This window comes from Suillus clintonianus (assembly GCF_016758775.1).
Source record: "Suillus clintonianus strain FC179 chromosome Unknown DEU56scaffold_67, whole genome shotgun sequence".
NCBI classification, from domain to species: domain Eukaryota; kingdom Fungi; phylum Basidiomycota; class Agaricomycetes; order Boletales; family Suillaceae; genus Suillus; species Suillus clintonianus.
The window spans coordinates 1-24,754 of NW_024539291.1; the positions used below are offsets into that span (position 1 = coordinate 1).

Here is a 24,754-nt window from a genome sequence, read left to right on the forward strand (position 1 = left end):
GGATAGACACCAGCAACGGCATCCGAGAGTATGAGTCGGATTCAGATGATATGCCTGAACGCGGCAAACATTACAACGAGTGTCGAAGAGAAGGAATGCGACCTAAAAAGTCAGAAGCCGGACAGTCTGTCGTTTGAACGAGCGGACGTGTGTTCCTGAGCAGTACTAGTAATCAGCAAGTGTCGCTCAATCCATTTCTTGGTTCGAGCTTTGGCAACAAGAAACAGCCGCTCATTCCAGTTACCGCGCCGCCTCGACATGCATGGAACACATACATTGTAACAAGCAGAGCAAATATTAATTCGCCGAGGAGAGAAAGAGATCGAAACAAGCTCACCGTACGTATACGTCACGGTGGTGCCCACATCAGGATAGCGTAAATTTCCCTACATCCACTCTAGATCTCATGTACGATGCGAAATTGATATTTATATATAGATCCCGCAACTATATACATATCCTAATTATAAAGGCCTCATATCCACATGCAAGACATGCCCCAAGTTGCACCAACGAATCATCGCATTTCAGAATACAATTTTTGCGTCAACATCGAAAGTAGGTGTTGCTAAGTTCCATGAAGATCGAAGCAGCAAAGTCCACTTTGAACAATTGTGAAGTGAACATACCGCGCGCTGCTCACAGTGGAAGCTCGATATCTATCTTCACTTTAAATAAATAGATCAACTTGAATTCATCCCAGCAGACAAAAGCCTAATCATTGACCGATGCCAGCATTAATTATAATCCAATAGTCTGTCTGCACATCGTGACGGTGAGCAACGCCGTGAATACTAAAGTGAAAAAATGAAATAAAGACAGACTGCAGTAAGGCGAATGCGCAGGCCGTGAAATAACGACGGATGATCATATTGTCCGATATCCAAGACTATGTAATGGCGGAGATAGTGCAACGTCCCAGAACACAGTAGAACTAGAATAAGCAGATAGACGCGCAAATAAGTCCAGTAATTATCCATCATACTGAATTAATGGGCAGCTCGATAGGGCAAGGCGCCGCATTCACCTGTGTGGATGTGGACTGCGTTGACGGCAGTCCGGCGATATCCATAGTAAGAATGAGCTTGAAGTTTGCACCTGTCGTTCTGATGAGCAAATAGAAGCAACCATGACATACACACTAACCTGGCCTTGACCCGGTAGTATAAAGCCCAGCATTCTTGCAGGCATTATACCACTCGACCCACGTCGGATCCGAGTCGTTTGATGCAACATACGAGAAATTGAGCGGGATCTGGATCTTCGGATATGACTTGGCGGGGAGGGTATCTTTTCCAAAGTAACCCGTGCCGACTTGTAGATTCGTGGTCGGATCCCACACCTGTGCAGATATGGAGTTGAAGGTAAGGGGAATAATATTGGCGGTGGTATCAACTTGGATATCTGCGTACGCAGGAAATGAGAAATTGGCTGGGTACCGAGAAAATTCAGTGGGAATTGAGGCATTGTAGCTCCCAGTGGCGGCAACAAGAGGTGTGGAGCTATTGAATGACAAACCAGGTACTCGAGGGATGGTGATTGCGAGGAGAGTGCCAATGCTACAAAAGTTTTTAATGTCTTTGTGCTCAGGAAGACGAGTGTGACTTACATGGCGCACAACCCAAACAAGAAAAAGGCCAGGAACTTTTTGGTAAACCACTTTCCGCACAAACCCGTCTCCCCGCGATGCCAGGCTTTCCACTTCTCCTGCCGCTTCTCACTCTTGATCTCTCGTCGACCCGATTTAGTCATGTTTTTCATCTCGGATAACTGCCATTCCGGACCAAGTGCAGGCACTGTAACCAGTTCTACTGGTGTGTGAGCACTGTCGGCATCACCCTCTGTTTTGGCACCAGGCGGAGGGGGAGGTGGGGGAAGCTGATGATAACTGCATATCGGTCAATATGGTAGGACATGTTAGCTCTGTCATGTGCATACCCAGCTTCCTGATGTTGGCCAATGCCGAAAGCAGTGCTGTATCTTGGGCCGGCGTTGTTAAAGTCTGCATAAACATCCCAGGTCTGAGCTTCTGGCGCCTCTTCTTCCTCGTCACGTCCGCCTTTCAGCGGTTCTATGCGTCCGGCAGCAAAGAAAGATGATGCGTTGTACCCTGCGGATTGTCCTCCCGTTAGCATATCATGACTCGCTAGTGGTTGTCGATCGGCATAGAAGGAAGAAGCATCATCTCGTGGACGACCCGAGGGAGCGTAATTGGGAGATTCTGAATGATTCAGGGCATCGAAAGAGCCTCTTCGTCCTCCATAGAATGAAGACACGGTCGATTTTCTGTCGTAGTCCATGGCAGGAGAAGAAGTAACGAGGGAAACGAAGAAACGAATGGCTAGGTGGGAAGTGCCAACCTACAAGGTGGCCGGCGCCGCACTTACCATGTTAGGACGTAGGTCATTCCATGGGGTTAGGGTTGGTTTGAATCAGAACTTCTACGTGCTCACATATCATCACTAACAAGGTACCTTGCTCCGCAGAACTTAATGCGGGTGAGCGACTGTGTCAGTCCAACCTAACCTAGACAGTTCCTTAGTCGCATTAATTCCGCAGCTACTAGTAGCCATGGTCAGCTGGTGAAGAGGCATGTCACACGCATCCAGAAAATCGCGAATCTCAGAAGTATGAAAGTTCGGAACCGAAACTACTAGGATTAGTACTTGCTTCGTCTGAGGTGAGGCCTGAATTTGCACACATACTGGCACCAACGCTGAATGTTCTGTACAACTCAGGCCCATTTTTTTTTACAAGCAATGTACCCTCCGAGTCTTCCTCAATCTTTCACTCGATAATACAGGACGTTCTAGCATCAGCCCAACTTTCCACGTCAGACTCTCAGATAGAGTTGAATATGTAAACTTCCTCCGTACTTATCAGGTTCGAACCCAATGACATCGTGGCACTTGTGAGATCACAAGTTTTATCCAATAATACTCGCCTACTCAGCTGACCATCATGGGCACATAATAGCTCTGGAACAGGTGCGTCCTGGGCGCCCTACATCCGCCATGACTGCCCACTACTCATGGTATAACATAAGGACTATCCTTATTCTGACGTTGGGCAGCCTGACATATGGTTACGCTAACAGCGTTCTGACGTATACCCTCGGTCAGCCAGGGTTCCTGGCCTACTTCAATCTGGCAGACAATTCAGCATATTCAAACGCGATAATCGGTACAATCAATGGATTTTTCTCTGCGGGTGGTACTTGCGGTGCATTCGCTGCCGGCTGGATGTGCGACCGATACGGCAGGAAAATGACGATGAAAACCGCTGCTATATTCTCGATTCTAGCTGGTATCCTCCTCGCAGGGTCCGTGAATGCCCCCATGCTTATCGTGGCACGCTTCATATCTGGCTGGGGAGCAGGTATGATGGTGGTAATCATCCCGATTTTCGGATCGGAGGTTTCTCCACCCTCTTCACGAGGGCTTCTCGTGGGACAGCATGGTGAGTCTTTCACTCCTCTAGAACTATTGTGATCATAATACGTTTCCTACGCGAAGGTGTTTGGATTGTCGCAGCAAATGCCGCGACTGGGTGGATCGCTGTTGGCACATATTACTCGACCAGCTTGAGTTTTCAATGGCGATTTCCATTTGCACTTCAGTGTGTCTGTCCTCTTGTCCTCCTTTGCTGTAATCCGTGGGTGCCGGAGTCTCCTCGTTGGTGTACGTTTCCAATCCTTCGGTAATTTCCACTTGTATGTTGAGCCGTGTTCACAGTATTGATGCAAGGCAGAAATGCAGAGAGCTGGGAGATCGTGTCCAGGCTACATGTTGACGGCCCGGATGCGTCACATGCACATAAAAATTCCTATGCTCAAAAAGAGTTTCATCAAATGATGAAACAAGTTGAACTAGATACCCAAGCCTGGGTTACAGGCGGTGGAGCTTGGCAAATGGTAACAAAGCGCTCGTACCTTAAACGTATGTGGATGGGATTCTTTGTGCAGTATGCTGCTCAGGCGACTGGTTCCATGGTCGTATACAGTTCGTACTTACGTCTCTCACAGAGTTGATGTGGCAATTGACAATTTTGGGCAGATTATATGGTCAATCTCTACAAAGACCTGGGCTTTACTGGAGGAATCACGATCATGCTTAGTGCAACATATGTTACTGTTGCCACAGTCGCGAACTTGGTTGCGGCCATAATCATGGATCATGTCGGTCGCGTTCGGCTGCTCAGTAAGAATATTTCGCCTTTCTCTAGCATGCATTCTCACTCTCTACACAGCAATCGGTCTCGCCGGCTGTATGATCTCCCTCTCCCTCGAAAGCGCAATGGAAGCTCGCCTAGTAGGCCCTACATCTCACACGGGGAACGCTCTTGGCGTGCTATTCATATTCTGCTTCATCTGCTTCTATGCTGGCGGAATTGATGCCACGTCATATGTCTACTGCAGCGAGATATTTCCGTCGCACATACGCGCACCGGGTATGGCGTTCTCGATGGCCGGGACGTTTTTATCGACCGTCGTGTTCTTAGAAGTTGGCCCCACGGCGCTTGCTAGGATCGGGTGGGGGTACTATGTTGTGTTCGTGTGCCTGACAGCAGTGAATTTAGCTGTCATGCTCTATTTTTTCCCTGAGGTGAGTCCCCAATGCGGCGTAGTCTAAGCGCTTCTCATGATCAGGATAGACAAAGGGTCTTACTCTGGAAGAAATCAATAGCAGGTTTGGTGATGCCGTTGCGGTGCACTTTCAGGAGAATGAAGTGGACTCGGATAACGCCTCTGGTGATCCAAAGGCAGATGTTGAATGCTAGGAGATATGCTGGACGCGGGTTCCCGCTCGCGGCTCACTTATTCGTCCTGCTGGGGTACATAGTACCCTTCGTGTGTAGAAAATCATTTCTCACTAGGAAAGGGGACACGTGTCCCTCGCCACTTCTTTGCGAACACCTCGGTGTGAGGCATGATCTCCCCCGCCACCTCTTTGCGCGCACCTCGGTGTGAGGCATGATCTCCCCGGTCCGCCGTTCCCGCCGGCCGTTTTTCATGCACAAGCGGGACCCGAGTGATACGGTACGTGAGTTTGTGTGCCGCCGACGTGTATTTGTAGTTGATACACGTACTCGAATTGCTAAATCAATCGTGTACGATAGCGAAGACATCAAACGGAATAAACTCAAATCAGTGGTTTTGATTGGCGAGGTGTGTGTGTGGACCCGGGTGTGTAGACTTGATTCTTTGTTAAATCTCGATTATTGCTTATTACAGTGGACCTAGGCTCAGGAGTCGAGCACCGAGTGTAATTAACGCATTATTGTTTAACCTTAATGACTGGCCGAAGACTCTTCCATTCCCAAGGAAGGCACCGCCGAGATTGTGCGATGGCCGCAACTACAGATCGTACTACGCCACCTCTCAATACCACCTTGACTATAACCAGCTGTCTGATGCTGTACCCAAGATCCCGAATCTTCGTTCGTTAACGATCGAGGTCCGACAAGATTTGAATCGAAATCCGGGTCAATTGCAAAGACGGTATCTATCACTTGTGCTGTGCAGATCGGTATGTATTGTGACCAAAACACAGTGTGCGTACCTGACGGATGCGCGCCTATTGGATCCAAGCAGATACTGCGCACTAACGTCAGATTGACGCGGGCAGCAAACAAATTGGGGGATCGCCCCTTCTGGCAGCTGCAGTTTAGCTTACCATTCAAATGTGAGCATTGTGATTGGCTAAGCTTTCAAGCCCACGCGATCAAGGATTACGGTGTCTTTCTCTTGGAGCCTCAGACCGGCGTTCTGGAAAGACGCACAAACAGAACGCTGTACCTGGTTGTCCCAGAACGGCTGGTTCAACAAGACTATCTGGACCTGCATTCTGAGCGCCTTGTGATGTCTTCTTCTGTTTCCGTCAACAAAAAACTGACCGCTTCGGTCAGGATCTAGCTGCCTAAGATTATAAATTATTATCTATACACTGGCGAATGACATCGATACAGTTCTCCTCCTACACAACGATGGAGGCTGTTCATGATTGAAACTTGTAGATGCTTGTGAATTCCGCCGTGATGACGATACGATTCACTTGAATCATGCAGGTTCGTCAAGAAGTTATAAAAATGGAAAGTTACCTAACCGTCAAAGCTTGTTGCCGCCTTTGAGGCACGCCGGCCAAGAAGCGCGTCCTCCTTTGATCCATCACACCTTTATCATATCACACCCTTACCGCATCGCACTTAAAGTGCTATCTTTCTAGGCTTCTGCGGCGCCGCCCTGCTAAGGTTTTCTCATCAGGAAAGGAAACGGACACAGCATAGCGAAACAACCTGTCACCAGAAACTACATGAAAATACTCCCAGTGGATCCTGATGTTTATTTTCCGCAATGAAAGGTTCTCCTCCGAGTACGGGATTCACTTCTATCAAGTCATATGTTGATTGATGACGCGAAGACCTCCACTTGTTCTGTCTCCTGCCAACTGAATTTGCTTCGTTTATTAACGCTATCGATCTCTACTAGGGTCTAGCAAAGTGTCATCTACGCGATTGCGAAGCTCTGCGATATACACTATTTTTCAATTTTCACCTTCTACACCTCAGTATGGCCATGCACTTTCACCTTAGCTTGGATTCTTGAGATGTGCACCGCCACTGTTACGGTGACCTCGACGGTCGACCTCACCTTCCGGTAAAGTGATCCTGTAGATACTAATGTCCTGTGTAGCCTCCAGGGCACAAAGAGCTTTGAGAACATTCTAAGAACAACAATTCGGGGCCAACCGAGGGGCTTCGTGCCCCTCGCACGTGTTGGCGGAGACCCAGCCACGGTGTCTTGAGCCCGTAACTTAACCGAGTTAAATGGGCCCGGCACAGATTACTTATTCGACAAACAAGGATCCATAGAGAAACACAAAATCGATATAGCCCGCGTACCGGTATACATATTGCCGGCTGCCGGGCATATGCGCACATTAAATTGGACCCTATTAATCGGCAGTAGAGTCCGACCAGATTTGTTTGACAAAGACGCGCGCGGCTAGCATACATCGGAAGATATAGAAGACTCGAACAGCCCCGTAAGAATCAGCGTGTGGCGTATCCGATGCCGCACAAGCCAGGGAATTGGGGGTGTATGTGTATGTAGGGACATGCGATGAGGGAAGAAGTCCGTGGGGTATGGACGAAAGGGGCGCTCGACGTCACACGTGCGGTGTGCAATCGACTGCGCTCCCAAAGCGAACAAATGAAAACATGCCAACGCATCTACGTAGGTAGCTTGGCCATGTAGTACAAGTCTAACGAGATCCGTGTCCATGCATGTTCATTATTAATGGCGGACTCAGTCTTGGGGCGCGGAGAAGTATAACCCAGTGAGAATCTTCAATCTCGGGAACGAGCAAGAAAGAGCTTGCTAAGTGGTAACGGAGGGATGCACAGGATGCCGAAGCCCGTCATAAGTCGGCTTGCTGTGCGTCCGCAGCAATGTGTTCGAGTCCATTTCATGCTCTTGAAATAAGGTCATCTACGTGGCGGCGCGGTGAAGGGCGGGAGCTCCGCGGATGGCGGGCTGGACCACCTTGGAACGATGGAGGTGGGGCTGTGATTGCGGGGAGGGGAGCTGTGTTTGATCTTGCTGTATAAGGAGGAGGGGGAGCTCGACTAGTTGTCCTCGGGATGTCGGGGAACGAGCCCGACACGTCAGGTTCAGTGACGGAATGCGAGGCACGCAGAATACTTGATGGAAGTACGTATTCTGGCGCCAAAAGATATATATATTAGTTAACATAAATACCATTAAGGAACAAAACAACTCACCGAAGGTGCGACGGGGTACGCCTGAAGCATGGAACTGGAACAATAGATGAAGGAGGTAGACGGCGAGTAGAATAGACACTGTGGGATCGACACGTTGACAAAGTCAGATTTGATGTTGGCTGTACGGTGGCGACAAGGGATACTCACGGAATCCAACAATGATACCGATAACAGTCTGCCACTGGAAGTCACCAGTTGGCGTCGTATTGTCTTGGGCACGGCGAACGTTTATCGTGATGTGAAAGTGGGGAGCGTGAATGTAGGGCATGGTCAATGAGTGGAGAGCTGATCAAATCACTGTATACTTATACTTTTGAGTAGGTGGCAGTACATGCCGCATTCAGTTTTGGCACAGTTTCAATAAAAGAGCGTGGATATCTCAAAAATGCAATATTATTATTCAAATGGAACGACAGACTGGGACAGTACTTCGCGGGAGAAGAACTGACCTGTGTGCAGACGTAACGAAATACCAGGAGCTCAATAAGGCGGCCTGCGGAACCTCCAAAAGCTGTGCTGAGAAGCAGCTGTTACGCTGGTGACGCGAGTTCAATCCGGTTGCGAGACGTCATTACTGGGAGTTCTAGCCTTTGTGATGGCCTCTGATAGCTTTCTCCCAGAGAGCCAGGCGCTCAACAAGGGCATCCGTATTGGCTCTCGAATAGAGTAGATCCGGACCGCTGCCATTCACTAGCACAGACCGTTTCCATACCAGCTCATCGACACGAGCCAGGAATTCCATGGAAGACCTGATATCGTCGACACTATTGGGCCGTGGACAGACCGGACCTTCTTCCCAGAACTTAGAAACTAGGTTCATGACAGAACGAGGGGACAGTTGTAGTGATGTGATTAGTCCCTGAGGAGATTGCGGTGTGAGCTTCACGATAAACTAAAGCTAGAAACTCACGGTGAGAATATTCTTTGCCTCATATTCAGAAAGGCTCCATATTTCCTCCATGGGACCGAGTTCGGGGCCTTGTATGTCAGCCCGTGGCTGAGATGAAGGGATGATGTGATTGCCGGAGGTCTGAACAGAAGGTTTTCTTGTTTGTAAGCCATTTTGCGGAGAAACCCGTTCCGCGACAGAGATGCGGAGCTTTTCATATTGTTCACGGAGAGAGTCAATTTCGGAGGTAGCATGTGAGAGTGCGCTGTTCAGTTGTTCGAACTCAAGCGGTTTAGCCAAATCTCCGACCCTATCCTACCAAACCGCAAATGGAGAGAATCGGGATCAAGCGTAAAAATGAATCGTGATCAACGCACCACGTGTAAAGGTGAAGGTGTCGCGAGCGGTGCAGTTGGCTCTGTGCCTTTATCTGTAGAACTACCCTACTGGTATGAATTGGGTGATCGCCATCAGATCCGCTCAGAACGTACATGATGAGGGAGCAGCATCTTATCACGGGGCACGGCAATTTGCGCATTTGGTGACTCATGCCGGGATATTTTTTTTTCCTCGTCAGTTCTGAGGCGAGTCAACTCGTCTGAGGAAGGGTGCGATGCCTGAGCTGAAGATGTGGATTGCTGTTTCTGCGTACTCGTACTCTGGACATCCTGATCCAGTGATGCGGAAGAGCCGGCCGAGGTTAAGCGTGAGCCCTGCTGCCTCCGTGGGGACTGGCTTGACGGCGACACAGACCTAGAGAAACCGAGCTCACCTAGCTCATCCCCCCTCCGACACGTCACGTGACTTCCCGTCGGTATCCAAAAAAGGCTATGACGGTTTATTTTCTCATTCTCTCGAGTTGAAGGCAATTATAATGTGTATTAAGTACAGTACCTAACAATGGCAATGAATAGAAAGACCCGGATATAAGTACTGTACTGGTTAGAGGGATTAAGCTGTCATTAGAGTGATTGTGAATGTGGTCACTGAGATGATGAACGAGCATGATACAACATAGCACTAGCGGTCCCTTTCTCGTCATCTGTGGTCCCAGTAGTACAGGAATGAGCATTGCAGCAGTGACGGGCGGCGGTGGACAGGAATCGAGGGGGACAAACAACAGATGTCCCAAAATGGTATTGCGCGGTTCTGTTGCACCTCCAGGAAAAAGGTAGGCGCAACAGGGTGTGCACTTTGAACCAGATAATGTCAGTTTTTCGGTCATTTGGGGTTCACCTACTACTTAGTGTCTGCTGGGTTGTATCGCTAGTCATCAGTAACAGTTGGACTCCTCAATCTGTCAAGGAGCCGTTCTTGGCTATACCTTTGGTAAACGCGTGTCTTCTGAATTGTACAAAGTCCATTAGGACAATCATGATTGTCTTCGACTGAGAGGGACTTGAGGACGAGAAAATAAACCATCATAGCCTTTTTTGGATGCCGGCGGGTAAGTCACGTGACGTGTCGGAGGGGGGACGAGCTGGGAGAGCTGAGAAACCGTTTCTGCTAAGTGCCTTGGGACCGTCAATGGTAAGATCCTGTGGCATGAATACACGCACATCGTGCACATCACTCCCACGCTGCGCACGCAGACTGCGGGTCTCTGAGTGGGTATCGGCCAGTGCTTTGTTATCGATTCTGTCAGCGCCTAAATTTTGTGTTGCGAACATGAGACGGATCTTGTCAAAATCTAGTTTGCCAGATGCGTCCCGTAGTTGTAAGGTGTGATTAGGGCTGTGTGAGGGATGTGAATCTGCTCCTGCGATATCATGGATATCATCTGATGCGAGCAAATCTATCAGTGCATCAAAAGTACTGTTGGCATGATCCGCGGATTGCTGATTTACTGTGGGGTTGGTATGAGTTCCGGTTGACTGCACGCTCGGCATAGTTAGAGAAGCGAACAGAGAATATGATGGAACTAACGATGTCGGTCGATGTGGAAGTCAATCAACATGGCGGCATAGCGTATCCCACTTTAAAACAGTCATTTACGTAAAACATTGAGCTACTTACATAATGTAGGTCCAAGCAACTCATTGCTTCGAAAATGTGTAGTCTCCTTCAAACTTGTCGATTTGAACTGCTTAGCTGTGCTTGCTGTATTGATTTTGCCATCGCGTTGTTCGTTTTTGTTCTAAAGGTCAATACCTTGAAAATTTATCCCCGCGGGGCTTGTCCCGCACTGGATCGCGGAGTACTGACCGAGTTTGGTAGTCCCGATGCGACTCAGCCCTGGCCCAAGCTGGACCGTCCTCTCAGGTAATGAAGTTCCATATTCTTCAAACCCTCAAGCTCATTTTTCATGCAAGAGCCTCCAAACACATCCCCTGCACCAACACCATCATCTGACCCTGCCAGTGATCTCGCTGACGACGAAGAGGATAACTTGCACACACCCCCAGGGAAGAGGAAGGCTATTGAGAGCCCTGTCTCTGTTCAGAGGCCTCGGAAGGTTGCCCGTTTCGATGATGATGATCAGCCCGAGAAATCCGCTCAGGTATCACAGTCTGACGAAAGAACGAACGGTGCTGCTTTTAGTAGTCTAACACAACCTCCTAAAATCGCCAAAATATCCCGTTCTTTTCTATCCCAACCTACGCGGGCATCGCCCGTGCGTCCTGAGACAGCCAAGGACCGCGCGTCAAGCGGGCGGTCAAGCTCATCGCTGAGTGATCATATATCAACCATAATCCAGAAGCAGAATGCGCGGCTCAAACGCGTAGAAACGGCTCGCAAAACGGCTCGCAAGACTACAGGAAGTCTCAGGGTATCCACTTCAGATCTGATTCGTGCTGTTCAGAAGCCCAGCAGTAAGTTTACCCTCGTTATCCATGCTTCGGTGTATTAACAAGTATGCGGCGTGACAAGGCGGTTCTGAACCTTCTTCCGCTGCTACTCGCGTGCGAAGAGGTCAGCTGCATTACCTTCCCTTTTACTCCACAACCTTAATGTTTTCACCTAGTTTCCGTTAGAAAGTTTCCGCGCGGTCGTCCGCCTCCCAGTAAAGACGTCATTGAGCTCACTGATTCTTCGGGTTCTACTAGACGAAGAAGGGTCCGCGACAATCCCATTGTTATTTCGAGCTCAGATGCAGACACTCCACCGAGGCAGACCCAACTTTCACAAACGCCAAATTCCCGCAAAACATGCCCTAAACGTGCACCTCCTCCTGACGCTGAAGTTATTTGCATATCGGACAGTGATAACGACAATGTCCCTGCTCCCCCACCAGCCACCGTTGTCCTTCCCATTGAGGAGCCCAGTCTTCCTTTGCCTTCGCCGCCTCCGATAGTCCCGGAATCAGAAAATGAACCAATGCTCGATTTCGAACTTCAGGCTCCAGAAGACTCGTTCTATGAACCGATGGAGCCCGAATCCAACTTCGACGAAGAATTGGCAAGATCAGAACTGCAGCGTCAAACAGAGGAGTTGTTTTCGTACATTGATTTGGACCCCCCAGAACAAGATAACGTTGACCAAATTGCTAGTCTGATTGCCCAGAATGGCTATAATGCTGCTCAGGACCCAGCACCTCGCATGCCCACTGATTCCACCCCTCCATCCTCAGAGCAAGCAACCGAGACTTCCCTGAATGACATTGTTCCAGTCGAGATAACTTCTCAACTCAATGCAGCCGATACTCCTCATTTAGAGTTATCATCACCCTCCAACACTTCAACGGTTGCTCCAGAAGTTCCGTCCGAGACATATGCCACTGCGGCCACCATCACTAAACCCTCGATAACATGGAAATATACCCCTCCCAGCACCAACCCGTTCTTTGCTAGGGCGCTTGCTTTCAATGCAAAGGCGTTGAAAAAACCTCTGCCATTGGTTACACGGATATCTAGTGAACCGACCGCATCCGCTTCTCCCGCTGCTCCAGTTGCTGCACCAGCTGCTGTCGGATTGTCCACAACAAGCGTCCCGCTCAAACCATCGGTGGACGAGCAGGTCTCTGGCGCATCCGCGGCGAGCAGCAATCCATCACCCTCATTTGTTCGCTCACCGCCTCATGACGATGATAGGAGTGTTTCGCCAAGTCCTGCAGATAAGGTCCCTATCTCCACGTCGGACATGCTAACACCCCCACCGACGGCGCTTCCCTCCTCCGTCCCCCTCCCCGTCCCACCACGCGTGCAGAGGCCCGTTAAGCTCTCGCTTACCGAGTTAATCAACAAGAGACGAGAGGAGCACTTCAGGCCGTTTCCTTTTAGCGACTATATCGACCTCACTGACAATGTATCATCTTCGAGCGGTGGTAGTCAAGCGCCCAATGCATCTATGTCAAACCCTCCGGAATCTGCGCAATCCCCACATATGACATCCAGCAATGCGTCTTCATCACCTGCCCCAGTTTCTACCAGCCAGCCAGCGCCGACTGTTCAGACTCGTACGCCGAGCATACAGGAAATCCGCGATCTAATGCGTCAGCGTCCATCCAGCAGTAAACTCAGCATCTCTTCAGCAGCCAGCAACCCAAGCACATCGTCTGCCGCATCCGCCAGCAGCGCCCTCGTTCCCAACACCTCTCCCCCTCGTTCCATCACATCCAATTCAACATCATCCAGCAACCAAAGCGGCTCGAAATCCAGTTCGCGCAGGAAGAACCGCTCGATGGGCATGGCGAGCATTGAGATGTTCATTTCGCCCATTTCAGACGCGTCGCAGCCTACACCGACGAAGAAGGCGACGCCACAGAGCATGAAGAGAACCTCGTGTAATGCGGATGTGTTTAGGCGCATTATTACGCCTGCATCGGAGATGCCGGTGCGCGGTCACTCGTTGTCTCCTTCTGAGGGTCGGAGAACCAGGCGTGTTGTTCGGCCACCAAGTACGCAGGGTTCCGTTGCTGATGCTGGTGCCGATGATATTGCTGCTTGGGTTGAGATGCCCTCGCCTTCTGCGCAACTTCGTGATCAGCATCGTACACCACCTGAACCACTCCAGGAGTTCGGAGTTACGTCGCCCATATCACCGTTTGCTATTCCTGTGGAGGAAGAGGCAGAAGTCCAGACAACGACAACGGGAGCTGAATCACGACACGCTCACGAGGACGCCTCTCCCCTAGATGATGTGATAAACGACATGGTTCGATCGGAAGGCTTGCAAGGTGTCACCGAGAGCATTGGATCGCTAGATTTGCATGAATACAGACGATCCCCCGAAGTAGAGATCAATGTCGATCAGGTACGCACACGTCCTCGTGGAATCCAACAAGCGAAATTGACAAGTCTGGCATGTTTCATTAGGTGGGCGTTTCACCTTTGGAGAATATATGTGAAGTCGGGTACCTTGAAGACGTCCCGGTGTCCGCCGAATTGATGGAACACGAGGCGTTGGAGTCACTGGAGATGATGGCAGATGACGTTTCGGCTGGGAGCGTAGAGCAATCTCCGGTTTCTGTTGAAGAGCTCCGCGATGTCGACGAAGAGCACGGTGCTTCGGATATGAGAAGAACACGGACATTGGCAGAGCCCGCGAGGGCAAGGTCTGTGTCGATGGGTGTGTCGGGAGATAGCGACCAAGATTGCTTTGCGGTGCAAATGCAATTGGAGGCTTCAGATGGAGAGGTTCGTTCGTGGCGGATCGTCTACGTGGTATTTTTATATCCTTTATTTGCAGGCAGGAGACGTGGATCATCCGATTTCTGTCAGTAGCAGCCGGACGATATCTTCGCAGACTTCTCCAAGACGGCTTTCCCGGTCTCCCGTGTCTGCTGGTTCGTTGGGCGTTGTTGGTCCGGTAGATGGAGATGATGCTGCGTCCGTAAAGCAGCTCGAAGACGGGGTCGAATATTATATGGGTGAATATCCTGTCGTGACGTGGAATTCGTATTCGCATGCGCAGCGGCGGCTGCCACCCAAGTATCGTCTCGCCAAGGACCTTCCGCATGAGCTCCAGGACCGCGTCAATGCCCTCCCTCAGTCATACAGAGATTCGCCCCAGGCAGCCGCGCTTTTCGAGGCTATGATGGATGAAGCAATGGACGACGAGCTCGAAGCCCCTCCTATATCGATCATCAATGAGGTGACCGACGAAGGCGCGCCACCTTGGGAATTCGTGTACACAAACCAGATGTGGTATGGTGAAGGCGTTCCGCCACCAGATATCAAGAATCTGGTGAGCTGCGGCTGTGTTGGGCGGTGTGATCCCAAGGCGAAGACGTGTGGGTGCGCGAAGCGGCAGCACCATCATCTAAAGCAGTATATTGACAACGGTACTATACCGAAGGACTGGAAAGGAGTGTATGACGGCAAGGGGTGTCTGCAGTGGTTTGGGGTACCGATCTTTGAGTGTAATGATTTTTGTGGGTGTGATGAGGACTGTCCGAACCGGGTAGGGAGCGTTTGTTTACGTGTTCTCGTGGGAGTGCTGACTGTTGATTTGATTCCTCAGGTTGTTCAGAGGGGCAGGAGATATGCTGTCAGTATCAAAAGGACGGAATCTAAAGGATGGGGTGCGTTTTTGGTGTTGTTGCCTCTGTGCGATCTTATTGACTGTTTTCAGGTGTCTTTAATGGGCCGAAGAGGATTCCTAAGGGATCCTTTATCGGTACCTATGCTGGCGAATTGCTGACCGTTGAAGAATCTGACCACCGTGGAACGTGAGTGCCCAGTATATGCGGGAGATATGCGATCTTAACTGTCGGCTAGGCTATACAACAAGTTCGGACGAACTTATCTCTTCGACATCGATTTCCATCATATAGGTGCAGATGAAGCAACGTACTCTGTGGATGCTTACCATGCTGGAAACGTTCGTTTCCTTATTGGTTATTCCTTCTCTCGCTGACGATTTTTCTTTAGTTCACTCGTTTTCTTGCAAGTCTATTTTATTCCAAGTCTTTGCACAGAGCTGACGTCATTTTTGCAGAACCACAGCTGCGACCCGAATTGTGAAATTAATGCGTGCTACATCAACGAAGCCAATATCGAGAAGCCGTTGTTGACAGTCTTTACCAAGCGAGAAGTCGAACCCTTTGAGGAGCTGTCTTTCTCCTACATGGGCAACATCGATGACGATGCGGTATGTATGCCATTGATTACAGATTGGCACAACCCAACTAAACTGATTGACTGAACAGATCATCAAGGCCAAAAATGCGAAGGCGAACAATGATGCGGTCTATGCGGAGTGCCACTGTGGGAGCGCCAACTGTCTGGGAGTGTTATTCTCGTAAATAGCACTTGTTTTTCACTCGCTGGTTTGAGCCGCTGTCATCGCGTCTTTCATTGTCTCTTTAGCCATGAGGTTTGCAGGTTACTTATATCTGTGTGTTGCACGATAAGCTTCACGTACCTGTTCCTTGCCGAATCATGAATGGGTTTTCAAAGTACGCCCTCGACAACCACCGTAAGTACCTCCTTGGCTTCGGGCATGAAGACCTGGAGCCTGGAAACTTGCGGATTCGGGAATGAGTTTTCTCAAGCGCTGACGCTTGCACTCCCCTTCATGTGCCACATTTCATTATGTTCAGTTCCCCGACGTCGAGAACAATCACTAAGTAACATTAATAGCCGCATCCAGACCCCTCACGTGATTTAGGTAGGGCGTGCACATTGCACGGCGCACGCCACAGACGCGTCTACGCACCAAAATTAGCATCTGTAGTACTCGTGATTCAGACCACTGACTTAGCAACTTGAAAGTTACAACCGCCATGCGCATCTGCTACTAGGTCGAGATTCTATCCTGCTTCAAAGTTTCTGCCAGGCTCATTGACCGTCTGCTCAGCTGCCAGTTGATTGGTGGTTAAATTGTTTAATGCAAAGCAGGTACTAGTACCGTACCAACTGACTTCCCTGTTATGTAACTCCCCCCTCGCGCCGCTCTCACAACGGCGATTCCAAATCTATCTATTATTTTTAGCGCTACGTACGCGCGTGTTGCGCATCCACATGATCCCCTCAACTGGACCTTTATAAGGAGCTGTAGTTGAGCTGGTCGCGTCTTTGACCCGCAGAATATCAATGGCCCCCGGTTCTCGCTACGTTGGCCTCCTGGCGCTTGCCGCTGGATGTCTTCTGCCTTCTGGTGTCCTTGCTCTCTGGCCCAGCCCAACTACACTCGAGACAGGAATGACCGCCCTCAAGGTCTCCCCTGCTTTCTACTTTGACGTGCAGGTTGAAGGCGCGCCGGTGGATTTGTACGAGGCGGTTGCACAAGCGCAATACTATCTTGCAAACGACAAACTCGGACGTCTTGTCGTCGGTCGCGGCGCAAATGACACTACCGCCCTCGCCAGCGCGAAGACGCTTTCGAAGTTGACGTTGTCTCTCACGAGCTGGGCTACTGCGGAGCCTATTGCTTCTGAAGCTGTCAAGCCCCTGGGCACCCGTAGCGAGGAGTACGCGCTGACGATTCCAGCAGACGGCTCGGCTGCTACTTTGACCGCGAACTCGACGTTGGGTCTTTACAGAGGACTCACAACCTTTAATCAGATGTTCTACTACTACGGTGGGGTAACCTACACTTTGCTTGCCCCGATTGCTATCACGGACACTCCCGCATATGTGAGCAGCTATTTTTGAGTCGGCTGCTTGAAACCCACATTTGTAGCCTTTCCGAGGATTGGCGCTGGACACTGCGAGGAACTACTACCCCGTCGGCGACATACTGCGAACTTTGGACGCGATGAGCTGGGTCAAGGCGAGTGCTTTCCTGATGTGTCATAGTGTGATTGCTCACAGGCTAGGAAGATCAACACCTTCCACTGGCATATCACGGACAGTCAAAGTTTCCCGCTTGAAGTTGCGCAGTATCCCGAGCTTGCCATCAACGGTGCCTATTCTCCGCAAGAAGTTTACACTGCGAGTGATGTCCAATACATCGTTGAGTATGCCGCTGCAGTACGTCTTCAATTCTCTTCATCGCCCCATTTGGCCGCTTATGGCCGTCTCGCAGAGAGGTATCGATGTTATGATGGTCAGTATTTAATAGTCGACTTTGTAAAGAAAACCTGATTATTCCATCAGGAAATTGACACACCCGGCCACACTTCCATCATTGCAGCCACTTATCCCGACTACATTGCGTGCTTTGACGAAACACCATGGGCGACCTACGCCAACGAGCCCCCCGCTGGACAGCTTCGCTTCGCACTCCCCGAGGTCGTGAACTTCACGGCTTCCTTACTCGCCGGCGTCGCAAAGAACCTGCCTTCGTCCTACTTCAGCACTGGTGGCGATGAACTAAACACAAACTGTTACGCCAACGACTACCCCACACAGCTACAGCTCAACAGTACGGGCATGACGCTGAACAGTGCTCTGGACACGTTTACGCAGGTGACTCACGCCGCACTTATCGCCGAGGGAAAGACGCCAGTCGTATGGGAAGGTCTGTCCGTTTCTCTTTTCGAATGATAGCACTCCATGAAGACGGCCACTCAGAGATGGTTCTCAACTGGAACCTTACACTCGTCAACGAGACTATCGTGATGTAAGCATATTGATAGTATGATCCGGCTCCGCTGATACAACCGTACCCGACAGGGTCTGGATCTCTTCCGCGGATGCTGCAGCAGTAGCAGAAAGAGGTTTGAGGATCGTCCATGCGCCATCTAATTACTTCTACTTGGTTGGTTCCCGGGTTCTTCCCATAGTCAAGACACTCTTATCTTATCATTATAGGATTGTGGTGCTGGTGGATGGGTGGGAGCCTACCCCGCTGGGTTGGTCTTCAACTTATCGATTGCTTGATCTGAACTGACGTGCCTTGGGAGAACAGAAATAGCTGGTGCGACCCCTTCAAGACGTGGTCTGAGGTATTGCCTCATAATTGTTTCCGAGGATCATACATCTCATAACATTTTAAGGCATACACTTTTGATCCCTTGGCAAACTTGACAGAGGCACAATACGGACTCGTTCTTGGAGGTAAACACATGTGATCAAGTCAAGTCTTGAGATGGTGCGAATTGACACCTTCTGATTCGCAGGCGAGCAACTGTTGTGGAGTGAGCAATCTGCTCCTCAAAATCTCGACCCTATCGTGTGGCCCCGTGCTGCCTCCTCAGCAGAGATTTTCTGGAGTGGCAAGCAGCCCACAGGCGCTCCGTTAAACGTCACCGAGGCACTACCTCGCTTGCACGTCAGTACTGCTTCCAGTTGTTCACTGCCTAAATGACTGATCCCACATGAACAATTCAGGACGTCCGCTACAGGATGGTACAGCGCGGGCTCAAGCCAATCCCACTCCAGCCACATTGGTGTGCGCTCAGGCCTGACGCGTGCGATCTGACGGCTTGAGAATTAGAACTTCCTGCGATATTTCTTTTCACGAACAATCAATGATGTTACAACAATATTGCAATGTAGCATTGACACCTCGTAGGTCAGGTACTAAACGTTAGGACGCTTTCTCGGATGTGAAGACGAACGGTGCGTTCGGCTGGCCATTCAAACTTCACACACTCCAATGTGCCCGTGATAGTCATGTTGGCTAGAAGGATTGCGTGAGCGCCAAAGCAAGAAAATGAACACGCCATGACACACCTTCGTCACCAACGTTGAAATTGAGTGTTTTGAATGGCAAAGATCCACCATGACCTTGCCTGGGCGGAGCTCCGGGGTTGAAGAAACTTGTGAAGCTTGAGCCGACTTTCCAGACAAGCACAACACCTTCTTCAAGGGACATAGTCACGAGGCGGCGTCCGTCAGGTGAAAACGTACATGCCGCCGGACGCCGTTTATGTCCTTCGAGGACATACAGCTGCGTTGCCGTCTTTAGATCATACATAATGAAAGCGCCTTCGCTCGTTCCGACGGCAAGACGTTGAGTCGCCATGTGGAAGTCGACTGTGGGGAACCTGGTCGAATTATAATTCACCATATGCACAGAAGCCTATCGAAAAGTTGACTTACGTTTTCACCACATGGCCAATGATCTCGGTAGCACTGTCGAGTACGGCGTCACGGCTCGCTGTGGAATTGGGATCTAGTGATTTGACCACGGCTTCCATCAACCTAGGAAGATTTGGGTACAGAATAAGGGGCCTCTGTTGTCACTAAACATCAGAAATCCGATGAACTCATCCTGCAGTCCTAACATAACACATACCTTCCTGATCATGAACGCCACCAACTGCATAACTGCTTTCCGCTGATCCAGCGTCTTTGGATTGAGAATGTCTAGTGTGAGCGTGGTCATGAACAAAGGTGTATTACTCGATGCAATTTGCAACACTGCCAATCTTGCTTGGGGCCCGATGTTTTGAGCTGAGATAGTTTCCTTGCGTGTGTTTGTAGCGAGGGTGTACAATGCGCGGAGCGTCGCCATAGCGTCGATGTAATGCTGCCATATCTGAAATCCGCGTGCGCATAGGTCAATGGCTAGTCCACGGTGCGCAGATGATTCGTCGTGCAAATACAACGCGATTGACTTGGAGATGTCGACGAGTGAGCTAGGAAGTCATTAACGTTGGCTACCACGAATAGAAGATCATTATTACCTGGTGGATAATAGACTGTATTTCTCAGCTGCCATGTATCCGCAAATGAACAAAGCGAGAGAAGACTTTGCGGATTGCTTCTCGATGGAGGGCTGCAAGCATGGAACTACATGGATGTCAAATTATTCTTGATGATACAGATGTACGCCAGCTTACGGTGGTGTTGCCATGCATCAACAAGAGCAATACTCTCTTCATCCGAAAGACGCGCAATCCCCACGTCAAAAAGGGTTTTTGCAGCTTGCCGCACGTCGTCTGTAAGATCAAAGCGCTTTAGTCGACATTCCTTTAGATAGCAGTAGATGACCCACTGGATGAGTCGAACCACTGTGTAGCCAGATACGCGACGTCCGGAGGTTGGTATGACGCACCCACTATGTGAGCTAGGGAAGTAGAGTAGAATGTTATGACTGTCTGGCAGTCGTGCGACAGCTCTAGACAAGCCGATTCAGGGGCGGGTGGAGCGGCATAGATGAAATCTACGAACCTTCGGCGAGGGATAAAGTCCTCAAGACCGAGACAATCGCGAGGACGCGATTCGCAGATGCTCTGGCTGACATCGACCAAGCGTGAATTGGGTGATCATGGTGGTAGATTGTGGTGGCATGCGCAGATGAAAACCCTACTGTACTCGGTGATGGGCCAGTACCAAGCTTATTTTCACAGATTTCGTCTATGTCAGGACTGAGTCCAGGTGTCAGTAATGCAGACAACACAGCACGAAGCTGCGAAAGTGTAGCGTTTGAAGGGGTAGATGATGATGACTGTCCCGAAGATTTAACGTTCACGGAGGTGTATTTCAGGAAGCGATCTAGACTCAGCAACAGGGTGCACACTTGAGGGGGTAAAGATCAATAACACTGTCAGATCGTAGAGTAACGTTGGTCGAATGAAACACGTACGTGAAACAGGTCCAACAGATCCACTAAGCATCGAAACGGAGATGGAGGTCAGCTCCGACTTGTCGATGGAGCTTGAAACATCGTCAGGGCCTATACTGAACCGGCAGGTACGACTTACATGTTAATCCAGCCTCCAGCATCGACGAGCTCTTTGACTTTCTCTTCAGTCGTTGCACGAAAGAATTCACCTGATTCAACGTCCCAGACACGCGCGCTCCCATCTGCGTAGATTAATACTGCACGATTGCTGTCGTCCCCACCTGCATATATGCGGGCTATCGGAGACGACGCCCCAGGAATGAGGTAAAGCCTAGATCAATTGCGTTAGGTTGCAGAACTAGTGTTTGGTCAATTGAAACCCACATTTCGAAACCTTCTATCGATACCACAGCAATAGTACCATCCCCTGAAATGCAGAGTAGCGATCCCCGCAGAGGCCCAGCATTGTCGTTCGATTGTAGCACCTGCGCTACATGCATCAGAGGTACGATAAACGGAGTAAATCGCGCTTGGAGCTTTAGGGATCTGGTGAATATGATATTGAGCTAAATCCCGTTAATGCAGGTAATGTACGCACTCCAGTGCCCAGATAGCAATGCCACCATCATCTGTTCCTCCTAAGATATATCGTTCACCCGTGCGATCGTTTCGGACAAGATGCATGTTCATTATAGACGAGGGCAAGCCCATATCTGATACTTTGTCGAAGAGCACATCACTGCCAGATATGGGAGAAAAGGCGGAGAGGGGCACAGATTGTACATGGTACCTTCGCTGCAAAAGGCACGGCAACGAAGTTTGTCGAATGTGGCCATCACCTGGAACCCAAAATCAGGAAGCAGGACACTTGAAGCGCAATTTGTACTGACTGTAACCTAGCAAGACGAAGTTGAGCTCTAAGGGCAGAACGGACATCAACGTTGCTCCTCCTGGGATGGTACCACTTGACGGACTCTGTGCTCTCCACAATCTTCGGCGTTGCTGCTTGTTCGGCACATCCTGTCTGGGATGAATAGTATGAACTGAAATCTCCTTCTGCCCTGATCGAAGCTGCCTGAGCGCAAGGACATCGTGAGGGGACGATCTTGACCATGACAGCATCAACGAAGGACCACCAGAAGTCGTCATCGTTTGAATTGCTCTGCAATGCTTCAGTGAGCTCTTGACTGCGAAAGTAGAAGGAAATACATACTGAGTAATTATCGGCGTTCTAGAATAAGTGGTTGCAGTATTATTGTCAGCATCAACGCGCCGCAAATAGTAGTGAGAGATGGTGTCCTGCAAAACATTTCTAATTCAGTGTCTGATTAAATAATATCCCGGGGTACACTGACACCAAGTACCACGAACGCTTCGTCATCCATGAAATGTACACCTTGGATCTTACTCCGGCTCCTGAAAGGAACAGCGAAAGTTGTAATAAGAGATTCCTCTTGCTGTCCTGCAGTGAATCCCTTGAACAAAACCCTTCAGTCCTCGATGTGAGTATTTGATAGGATCTGAAGACTTACCGTGATATCTGTATTCGACCATGCAAGTCCTATAATCCTCTCATTCAAACCAGCATAGCGGACAATAATGCCTTCAAGCAAAAACCCTGGAGATAAGATCACAATACCACGGGATTCTTCTTCCTCCAGCCGAACTCGCCCAAGGTTTCCTGTCGCGGTTGTAGCAGAGATGCTCTCCTGCTCTGTTCCGAAACTGTGATTTTGACCCAGCAGAGCGACATTCTCAGCACTCTTGCTAGTAAATGCTTTGAATGGGTTTGGGATCGCCAATGACTTGTGATCTTCTTGAGAATGAGCTGGAGAAGACGTGAAGGACCGTCTGCGAGCTCGTGTTTCGTATTCGGGGATGATGGTCAAGCACTGGGTGACAAGGTGGTTCATTGAATTAATATACACTAGCTGAATAGAACCTTGAAAGAGGATAGGATGAACATTACTGAAAGCAGCAAAATACATCCTACCGTCGATATCATTCATAAGTAACTCTACTCCGCCGGCCGGCGCATCGACTCGCCAGTCATCAGTTGCGAGCCTCTCAAACCTCGTGGGATGTACACCATATGAATCCCCCACAGAAAGCTCAAACATATTCAGACGCGCCTTGGAATCACGAGGTTCATCCGCAAGGCCGAATGTCTCTGCAAAAGGAGGCTGCGAAGGTGATGCGCACACCAGAATGAAGTACGTTGTCTACATTGATGTAAAATGAACTTTGCGGAAGCACAAGATAACAACAAAACGACGTACGTCTCCCGTGGGCACCATTCGAATAGCCTCCCATTTCCAAAATTGATCCTGGTATGATCTTGTGGTCGTGCATTGGCATGTTGCCACACACGCACTGTCTCGCACGTCAAAGGCAGATAAATTGCTAGGAGGCTCAATGTGCTAGCAATGTGGGTTGGTAGCGATAGAACGCACCCTGATTCTTGAAGAACTACCAATAGGTCCGCCGTCTCCATATACCGCATGGCAGATGCTGCATGCCCAGGTCCACAAGGATCAAGGATGATGCTTGCTTTGAAAACTGTTCCGCTAGATGGTGAGCCATCGGAAGGAGGTGATAGTTGACGAGGAGACGGCGGTGTCGAAAGTGATGCCGGGGAGAACATCGGGGAATTTGTTGCTGAAAGCAGCGATTTGGGATCATCTTTAGTTTTGCTCGTGCTAGAAGGTAAGTTTGGCAAGGTGGGCAGAACCGTTGGAGAGGCAGCGGGAGACTGTTCTATGACCACGCCTCTATCAAAGCTAGGGAGTATTGCGTCTGCGAGAGTGCGCTCCCACAACCGCCTCTCGTGCTTGCTGTTGCTCTTGAGTATGTCCTTCAATCGGCCAGGTTCGTCTTCGAAGTCAACATAATTCTTCGGGGCTTCTACTTGTTCACGTGATACGCCAGAAACCACTCGCGCTCTGGCGGATACATTGATTAGAGCTTGATTGAATGATAGCGACGAGGGCGACTGGAGGGATCGAGAATGCCGTCGAGAGTCGGAGGGAGATCTTCCTGGTGTAGACGGGGCAGAAGGTGGATTATGCTCAGAAGGCGGTGTGATAGTGAGTCTTGCACGCGAGTCTGAGTTTGGAGTATTGGTAGGGTGGAAGCTGAAGACGCTGATAGAGCCCGTGGAGCTGCCAACAGCAGTATGATGGAAGCCATTCTCTGTTCTCCAGGATACGAAGGAAGCTGTCTGTTCCGAGTTAAAGTCGGACTCAATGACGTTTATTGGAGGACCACTAGCATCTTGAATGCTTGCATAGGCGGGGAATGTGAGAGGAAGGAGCATTATAGTGAATACTCAGCACGTTATTCACAACGATTCCAATATCGGGTCATAGAAGAGGGGAAGACGAGCTCAGACTTGCAAATTCAAACAGCAGGATTCATGCAAGGCGGTTGTTTGCTTCTAAAGCCTTTGCCAAACAGATGTAAATAATATCAACCAATCTGCACCCAGGCTTGGCACGTGGCCGCTTGACGCTTGGATTCATCTGCATGAGATTTTCCAAAGGCTTCCGAGCGCCATTTCGAGAAGAAGGCATCAGTTTACCCCACTCACATCGATCGACTCATCATCAAATGTGTTTCGATACTTAAGTTTCTCTGTTTCAGTGATCAGGGTATCATCTCATGATGTCTACGGCGTTACCGTCCGGTCCAATCAAACGCCACTCTGCTTCTCTGGGTCTAAATTTCCTTTGCAGTTACCTCACC

At 49.8% G+C, this 24,754-nt stretch overlaps 8 protein-coding genes across 8 annotated transcripts; 4 read left to right on the top strand and 4 right to left on the bottom strand.

Annotated features, from left to right (window-relative positions):
• Positions 1–560: 560 nt before the first annotated feature.
• On the bottom strand, positions 561–2,300 carry DEU56DRAFT_861271 (uncharacterized protein; the record flags this gene model as incomplete). The annotated part of the gene is made up of 4 exons (XM_041355333.1): positions 561–1,098; positions 1,147–1,559; positions 1,610–1,888; positions 1,939–2,300. 4 exons carry the CDS (start codon positions 2,298–2,300, stop codon positions 980–982), a joined length of 1,173 nt encoding a protein of 390 aa, XP_041205648.1. The 3' UTR covers positions 561–979.
• Positions 2,301–3,014: 714 nt separating this feature from the next.
• DEU56DRAFT_741782 (general substrate transporter) lies at positions 3,015–4,779 on the top strand (the record flags this gene model as incomplete). The annotated part of the gene is made up of 6 exons (XM_041348882.1): positions 3,015–3,459; positions 3,516–3,680; positions 3,735–4,001; positions 4,056–4,199; positions 4,249–4,604; positions 4,654–4,779. 6 exons carry the CDS (start codon positions 3,015–3,017, stop codon positions 4,777–4,779), a joined length of 1,503 nt encoding a protein of 500 aa, XP_041205649.1.
• Positions 4,780–7,374: 2,595 nt separating this feature from the next.
• On the bottom strand, positions 7,375–8,207 carry DEU56DRAFT_503799 (uncharacterized protein). The gene is made up of 3 exons (XM_041346547.1): positions 7,930–8,207; positions 7,783–7,860; positions 7,375–7,720 (listed from the first exon to the last, which is right to left on the bottom strand). Exons 1-3 carry the CDS (start codon positions 8,048–8,050, stop codon positions 7,467–7,469), a joined length of 453 nt encoding a protein of 150 aa, XP_041205650.1. The 5' UTR covers positions 8,051–8,207; the 3' UTR covers positions 7,375–7,466.
• Positions 8,208–8,365: 158 nt separating this feature from the next.
• DEU56DRAFT_741793 (uncharacterized protein) lies at positions 8,366–10,560 on the bottom strand (the record flags this gene model as incomplete). The annotated part of the gene is made up of 4 exons (XM_041348883.1): positions 8,366–8,641; positions 8,693–8,986; positions 9,111–9,216; positions 10,133–10,560. The coding sequence occupies 4 exons, from the start codon at positions 10,558–10,560 to the stop codon at positions 8,366–8,368; spliced, it is 1,104 nt and encodes a 367-aa protein (XP_041205651.1).
• Positions 10,561–10,747: 187 nt separating this feature from the next.
• Positions 10,748–14,518, top strand: DEU56DRAFT_503856 (uncharacterized protein). The gene is made up of 7 exons (XM_041346548.1): positions 10,748–10,814; positions 10,889–10,933; positions 10,984–11,484; positions 11,543–11,584; positions 11,637–13,864; positions 13,927–14,274; positions 14,335–14,518. The coding sequence occupies exons 2-7, from the start codon at positions 10,894–10,896 to the stop codon at positions 14,431–14,433; spliced, it is 3,258 nt and encodes a 1,085-aa protein (XP_041205652.1). The 5' UTR covers positions 10,748–10,814; positions 10,889–10,893; the 3' UTR covers positions 14,434–14,518.
• Positions 14,477–15,857, top strand: DEU56DRAFT_741748 (uncharacterized protein; the record flags this gene model as incomplete). Its single annotated transcript, XM_041348880.1, has 6 exons — positions 14,477–15,013; positions 15,074–15,134; positions 15,185–15,281; positions 15,331–15,433; positions 15,551–15,703; positions 15,771–15,857. 6 exons carry the CDS (start codon positions 14,477–14,479, stop codon positions 15,855–15,857), a joined length of 1,038 nt encoding a protein of 345 aa, XP_041205653.1.
• A 389-nt stretch (positions 15,858–16,246) lies between these two features.
• On the top strand, positions 16,247–18,927 carry DEU56DRAFT_982475 (glycoside hydrolase family 20 protein; the record flags this gene model as incomplete). The annotated part of the gene is made up of 14 exons (XM_041359896.1): positions 16,247–16,262; positions 16,312–16,355; positions 16,412–17,190; positions 17,237–17,326; positions 17,377–17,526; positions 17,582–17,602; positions 17,653–18,016; positions 18,070–18,118; positions 18,172–18,256; positions 18,310–18,350; positions 18,407–18,443; positions 18,495–18,555; positions 18,618–18,769; positions 18,829–18,927. The coding sequence occupies exons 3-14, from the start codon at positions 16,648–16,650 to the stop codon at positions 18,925–18,927; spliced, it is 1,692 nt and encodes a 563-aa protein (XP_041205654.1). The 5' UTR covers positions 16,247–16,262; positions 16,312–16,355; positions 16,412–16,647.
• On the bottom strand, positions 18,924–24,416 carry DEU56DRAFT_818536 (uncharacterized protein). The gene is made up of 19 exons (XM_041353967.1): positions 23,464–24,416; positions 23,290–23,413; positions 23,004–23,232; positions 22,543–22,952; positions 22,366–22,485; positions 22,224–22,309; positions 21,901–22,172; positions 21,609–21,849; positions 21,395–21,556; positions 21,150–21,341; positions 21,032–21,102; positions 20,617–20,964; positions 20,441–20,563; positions 20,286–20,384; positions 20,130–20,235; positions 19,739–20,081; positions 19,543–19,676; positions 19,174–19,487; positions 18,924–19,120 (listed from the first exon to the last, which is right to left on the bottom strand). The coding sequence occupies exons 1-19, from the start codon at positions 24,324–24,326 to the stop codon at positions 19,014–19,016; spliced, it is 4,344 nt and encodes a 1,447-aa protein (XP_041205655.1). The 5' UTR covers positions 24,327–24,416; the 3' UTR covers positions 18,924–19,013.
• Positions 24,417–24,754: the final 338 nt, after the last annotated feature.

Excerpts from the sequence above, each read along its gene's own strand:
- DEU56DRAFT_503856 (XM_041346548.1), top strand. The coding sequence starts at position 10,894 with ATGCGACTCAGCCCTGGCCCAAGCTGGACCGTCCTCTCAG. Across the intron at positions 10,934-10,983 it reads AAGCTGGACCGTCCTCTCAG|AGCCTCCAAACACATCCCCT; the intron begins GTAATGAAGTTC and ends TTTTCATGCAAG. Across the intron at positions 14,275-14,334 it reads CGTGGCGGATCGTCTACGTG|CAGCCGGACGATATCTTCGC; the intron begins GTATTTTTATAT and ends TTCTGTCAGTAG.
- DEU56DRAFT_503799 (XM_041346547.1), bottom strand. The coding sequence starts at position 8,050 with ATGCCCTACATTCACGCTCCCCACTTTCACATCACGATAAACGTTCGC. Across the intron at positions 7,861-7,929 it reads CGGTATCATTGTTGGATTCC|TGTCTATTCTACTCGCCGTC; the intron begins GTGAGTATCCCT and ends TCGATCCCACAG. Across the intron at positions 7,721-7,782 it reads CGTACCCCGTCGCACCTTCG|AATACGTACTTCCATCAAGT; the intron begins GTGAGTTGTTTT and ends TTTTGGCGCCAG.
- DEU56DRAFT_818536 (XM_041353967.1), bottom strand. The coding sequence starts at position 24,326 with ATGCTCCTTCCTCTCACATTCCCCGCCTATGCAAGCATTCAAGATGCT. Across the intron at positions 22,953-23,003 it reads ACTTATGAATGATATCGACG|GTTCTATTCAGCTAGTGTAT; the intron begins GTAGGATGTATT and ends TCCTCTTTCAAG. Across the intron at positions 21,103-21,149 it reads GCTGGAGGCTGGATTAACAT|CTCCATCGACAAGTCGGAGC; the intron begins GTAAGTCGTACC and ends CGATGTTTCAAG.